At 45.9% G+C, this 6,000-nt stretch overlaps 1 protein-coding gene across 2 annotated transcripts in view; it reads left to right on the forward strand.

The window, feature by feature from the left end:
- gnas (GNAS complex locus) overlaps positions 1-6,000 on the forward strand; it is a 318,791-nt gene that overhangs the window by 118,675 nt on the left and 194,116 nt on the right. Inside the window, exon 1 of one of the 2 annotated variants that reach the window (XM_043710126.1) lies at positions 4,175-5,811. The exons of the other annotated variant lie outside the window; for it this stretch is intronic. Coding sequence (XP_043566061.1) covers positions 5,667-5,811 — 145 coding nt within the window. The 5' untranslated portion in view covers positions 4,175-5,666. Of the gene's footprint in view, positions 1-4,174; positions 5,812-6,000 lie in introns of those variants that run through there. 2 annotated transcript variants of the gene reach the window in all.

Genomic DNA, 6,000 nt, shown 5'->3' on the forward strand with positions numbered 1-6,000 from the left:
AAATTTAACAACATCCTCCTTTATAGAAAGGCAACCAGAATTGTGCACAGTACTCAAAGTAGTCTCACCAATGTTCGATACAGCTGCAACATGACGTCCAATTCCTATACTCAATACTTTGACCAATGAATGCAAGCGTACCAAACGCCGCCTCAGTTTGCAGAGAAAGGGAGAGCAAGACCATGGAGGGATTTGAAAACCAAAATGAGTGTTCTAAAATCAAGATGTTGCTTGAATGGGAACCAGTGAGCACAGGAATGATTTGAGAATGGCATTAAGACACTGACAATAGCGTTTTAGTTGACCTCAAGTTTAAGGAAGGTAGGAAGTGAGAAAGTAGCCAGGAGTACAGTGGGATAACTTGTATGTAAGAAAGGCATGAATGAGAGTCTCATCAGAAAATGTGCTCTTGCCTTGGAGAAGGATCAAGTTGGTAGCAAGGAAACAAAGTTTGTAGCAGGGACAAAAATAATGGCTTCAGTCTTCCAGTATTTAATTGAAGGTAATTTCAGTTTGGATCAGTAATTGGCTTGCTGAAAGAAAACAGAGGGTTGTAGTTGATGGAACATGTTCATCTTGGTGTCCGGTTACTAGCGGCATACCACAAGGGTCGGTGTTGGGCCCAATGCTGTTCGTCATTTTTATAACTGATCTGGATGAGGGCTTAGAAGGGTGGGTTAGTAAATTTGCGGACGACACTAAGGTCGGTGGAGTTGTGGATAGTGACGAAGGACGTAGTAGGTTGCAGAGAGACATAGGTAGGTTGCAGAGCTGGGCTGGGAGGTGGCAAATGGAGTTTAATGTGGACAGGTGTGAGGTGATATACTTTGGACGGAGTAGTCGGAATGCAAAGTACTGGGCTAATGGTAAGATTCTTGGGAATGCAGATGAGCAGAGAGATCTCGGTGTCCATGTACACAGATCCCTGAAAGTTGCCACCCAGATTGACAGGGTTGTTGAGAAGGCATACAATGTCTTGGCCTTTATTAATAGAGGGATTGAGTTCCAGAACCAGGAGGTTATGCTGCAGCTGTATGAAGCTTTGGTACGGCCACACTTGGAGTATTGTGTACAGTTCTGGTCACCGCATTATAAGGAGGATGTGGAAGCTTTGGAAAGGGTGCAGAGGAGATTTATTAGGCTGTTGCCTGGTATGGAAGGAATGTCTTATGAGGAAAGGCTGAGGGCCTTGAGGCTGTTCTTGTTAGACAGAAGGTTGAGAGGTGACTTAATGGAAACATACAAGATAATCAGAGGGTTAGATAGGGTGGACAGGGAGAGCCTTTTTCCAAGTAGGGGGACAGCAAGCACAAGGGGACACAACTTTAAAGTGAGGGGAGATAGATATAAGACAGATGTCAGAGGTAGTTTCTTTACTCAGAGAGGAGTAAGGGTATGGAATGCTTTGCCTGCAACGGTAGTAGATTCGCCAAGTTTAAGTGCATTTAAGTCGTCATTGGACAGGCAAATGGACATACATGGAATAGTGTAGGTGGGATGGGCTTCAGATTAGTATGACAGGGCAGCGCAACATCGAGGGCTGAAGGCCCTGTACTGCGCTGTAATGTTCTATGTCTATGTTCAGCTCATTACGTTTTGGCTATCAGTTAGGGCATCTGATAATTTAGCAATGGTAGAGATGGTGAGGTAGAACTGGACAGTGACAACTTCACTAATGAAAAATAATGCTGTCCCATTGCAAAATGTCACCAAGGGTCAGCATGTAGATGAGAAATAGGAGATGCTCCAAAGATTGTTCCTTGAGGACCACCAGAGTTAAAGGTTTGGTATCAGAAAAAAAAAACATTGCAAGTGATTCTCTGCTACAATCAAACAGACAAGAATGGCACCAGTGATGACCGTTTACCCAAACTGGACAAAATAGAGACACATTTGAAGGTGGATGGTTTGGTCAAGCATACCTAAGGCTGCAGACAATTCAAGAAGAATGAGAAGAGACAATTTATGGTCACAAAAATGTAATTTGTGACTTTGAGAGTGGTTTCAGTGTTTTGTGGAGGGTAGAGATCTGACTGGCAGATATTTTCACATCTGAAGTTTTCAATGAATTAATGAGAGAAAGCAGTTCGCTGAGCCATACACAGGTAGCATCATGCTGGACTGGGACATCTTGCAGTTGGCCCGCGCCATTCAGCTTCATTCAGACAACATGTACCTTAACATGTGCTAAAACTGCTTGAGGATAACAAATCTCAACATTAGTGAATAATATAAGCTGTCAGTTGAGAGAGAACCAACAGAATAACTGGTAGAAGTTAGTAGTATCAGATAAAACATAGAAATAAAGAGAGGGGAAGAAGATTGGATCTAGATAGAAGAGACAATATTAAGCTTAAATTTTAAATGAAAATTTCTAAAAATAATTTGCATAAGAATAAGACAGTTTAAATTGTACCTCTTCTGGGGAGATTGTTCATGTAAAGCTGATAAATTATCACATTTTTAAAATTATATTGTGCTATTAATTACTGGTGGTAACTTATTGCATTAAATATAAGGGGAAAGTCATAATGGGTAAAGTCATCAAAGCATAGAGATATTATAATCAAAATCTAACAGTTTCTTCAAAATAATTGAGGCGAATGCTGAAATGCTGTTCATACAAGGCAAACAATAGAGTTGTGTAAATTGACTAGCTAATTCTGGAGATTTATAACTCACAGACCCTCATTCTCTAAACCTGTTAGCCATTTATGCATTAATAATACTAAAATGCACAGTTTTTCCAAGAATATTTATTTTCAGATTTCATAATTTATATTGACTTTGCTGATCTTGGTCAGAAATGATATTTGATATTCTCTGCTAGAACTAGATGGTTAAAATAAATCAGGATTCCTATTCTAATCTGTATTCAGTTTTTTTCTTTTAAAACAGGAAACTGAGCTCAGTCAAACCTTACTTTATTTTCTAAATTAGCATATTAAGAGATGCAGGTGGGACTAGGCCTCCTTGCTCAGAAATAGGGACACTGTGCCACTACACTCTCACCGAATATTCAGTGCTTTTCGTGAGAGGAGAATTGGACTCAGCTATGGCATTCCTCAGGCTTCATCAATCTGATTAAGATATATATTATGTAGGTTTTTAAAAGTTGGCTGATCTTATTTTCCCTTGGTTTTGTGCTTTGTGCCCAGTTTATTTTTACTGAATGTCAGTTTGCGATTTTCTATGTACAAATAACAAAACATGCTCTGCACAATTTTCTTTTTACATTGATGCAAATTAATTGAATAAAGCTGGATTTCAAACAGTGTGGAGGTACTTTTGTAGTGACAAACTTTCGGCATACTAATCTTCAAAATAGCATCAGCCACAAAAGTATAGATCAGGCTGGGGCTGTTTTCTCTGGAGTGTCAAGGCTGAGGAGTGACCTTAGACATTTATAAGGTCATGAGGGGCATGGATAGGGTAAGTAGACAAGGTATTTTTCCCTGAAGTGGGGGAGTCCAGAAGTAGCGGGTATAGATTTAGGATGGGGGGGGGGGGGGGGGGAAGATATAAAAGAGACCTAAGGGGCAACTTTTTCACGCAGAGGGGGTGCATGTATGGAATGAACTGCCAGAGGAAGTGGTGGAAACTGACACAATTGCAACATTTAAAAGGCATCTGGCTGTGTGTATGAATAGGAAGGGTTTAAAGGGATATGGGCCAGATGCTGGCAAATGGGTCTAGATTAGGTTAGGAAATTTGATCGGCGTGGAAGAGTTGGACTGAAGCGTCTGCTTTTGTGCTGTATATCTCTGTGACTCAAAAGATGAAAATTTGACTAAATATATTGGCAATTTTGCAAATACAGACAAGTATGCCGTAGCTTACAGGTATGCTTGAGTGGTATCATGGCAAGCCTTAATCTGGACAGGAGTTAAAGGAGGTAAAAACAATGACTGCAGATGCTGGAAACCAGATTCTGGATCAGTGGTGCTGATCCCTGGACTAGAAATAAGACATTGTTCAGTGAAAATGCAGATTGGAGTGGAAGAATATTAAAAGCGTTGTTCCTGAAGCACAACATTGTAGTATTTATTGGATTTTGTGTTTCCTTAATTACATATAGTGCTTGCGCTGGTCCCCTTGTCTGAATGTTTAAAGAGGGCGCCTCGGCATACAGCGTAGTGACGCTATGTTATCATGTGAGAGTGAAGGTACCCATGGTACAGTTTGCTGTTTGCCCCACCCGTTTCACTGTGTGTGTGTGTGTCTCTCTCTGCTTCTTTCCGCTTCTCCACAGATGCAGCAGTAGGCAGGATTGCTCCGTGTCATAAGATAAATATATGTAGAAATGTTCAACAACTACTTTGTGAAGAAAGCTTGACATACCTGGCGACGAGAAGAGTCGCAGCTTTTTTTGTAAAAAAAAATATATGCAGAAGACTTGGGCTTGTGTTTACCACAAACCAGACTGCCAGTCAAAGGGGCAGGATTTACACCCGGGGAGAAAAAGCAAGAAAACCATCGCTGGGCAAATAAAAGCAGAAGCCGCACACCCTGGAAAACCAACCCAAAAAGGAAATCTGGCTTACCCCGAGTGGTGGGGGAAACTAGCCTTATTCTGTGGGGAGGGAACAGAGGAAGAGGAAAAAAGGAACCTGAATCCATCCGGGGGAAGAAAAAAAAATTAGAGAAACCGAGCAAGAGGACATTTACACCGGGGGCAAGGAGAGGAGCACATCAACAGAAGGAAGAGGGAGAGAGAAATTAAACACAGCGAGAAGAGCCAGCGCCGCCTCCATTTCTCACCTTCGCAATATCGATTCTGCTTTAAATTCCCGGGTAGAGGAGCAAAAGGGGAAACAAAACCCCACATAAGCAATCCCGAGCCATTAAAAAGGGAAGGAAGGAGCTGCTGAAAGGATATATAAATAAATATATAAATATATATATTTTTGCCTCCCCGAACTGAGAGTGTCTCCGGGGCCGGGCCTGCCTAGCCTAGCCCATCCCATCCCGGCCGTGCCCTGCCCTGCCCAGGGAGGAGGAGGAGGAGGGACTCAGACAGAGCCGGCTCCCCGGTATATACCCATCCCTCGGCGACACAAGAAGCCCCGCTCTCCCGCGGCCGAGCCCAGCCTGTAGCCTCCACCGGCCTCCCTGGGGCAGCGGCGGCTGGGGGGTGGGGAAAGAGGAGGGTCGACAGCGGCGGAAACCGAGCGGGCCTTGGATCCGACTGGATTTCGGGGGAGGCCGAGCAGGATTATCCATTTATAATTTTCACCCCGCCTGGGCTCCTCCATCTTTTTTATTATTTGGGCGGTGACTACAGGGGGTCAGGGTGGGGGGTCTTTTTTTTTTCACCCCGGCCCCCCCCTCCTCCACCATAGAGAGAGAAAAGAAAGAGTTGCCCCAGGGTTTCGGGGCCACCCTCGCGGCCTGACAAGGAGCCGGGGGCCCGGCACTGTCGACTCCGGTGGGTCCGGGGCCTAGTGGCTGACGGGAGAGGGAGGCCCGGCCTTCGCTCTCTTTCCTCCCTCCCTCAAACACAAACACACACACACACTCTCTCCTCCTCCTTCACTCCCCCCTCCTCCTTGCCTTCCCCCCCGGTCCCCGTCCCCCGGTTACCTCGGTGTGTGTTGCCCCGGCGCTGAAGGGGTGGCTGTGCGGGCGGGGGGCCCGGCGGTTGCTGCTGGCCGCTCGTCTCTCGGATGACCATGGGGTGCTTGGGGAACAGCAAGACCGAGGATCAGAGGAACGAGGAGAAGGCGCAGCGCGAGGCCAACAAGAAAATCGAGAAGCAGCTGCAGAAGGACAAGCAGATCTACCGGGCGACACACCGGCTCCTGCTGCTGGGTATGTGCCGGGCTCACTGGGGGTGGGGGGGAAGAGACTGAACCCCCACCCCCGGCCTGGGGAGGAGACTGAACCCCCACCCCGGCCTGGGGAGGAGACTGGACACCCCCCCCGGGCTGGGGAGGAGACTGGACCCCCCCCCCCCCCGGGGCTGGGGAGGAGACTGGACCCCCCCCGGGGCTGGGGAGG

This window comes from Chiloscyllium plagiosum, chromosome 20, assembly GCF_004010195.1.
Source record: "Chiloscyllium plagiosum isolate BGI_BamShark_2017 chromosome 20, ASM401019v2, whole genome shotgun sequence".
Lineage (NCBI taxonomy): Eukaryota > Metazoa > Chordata > Chondrichthyes > Orectolobiformes > Hemiscylliidae > Chiloscyllium > Chiloscyllium plagiosum.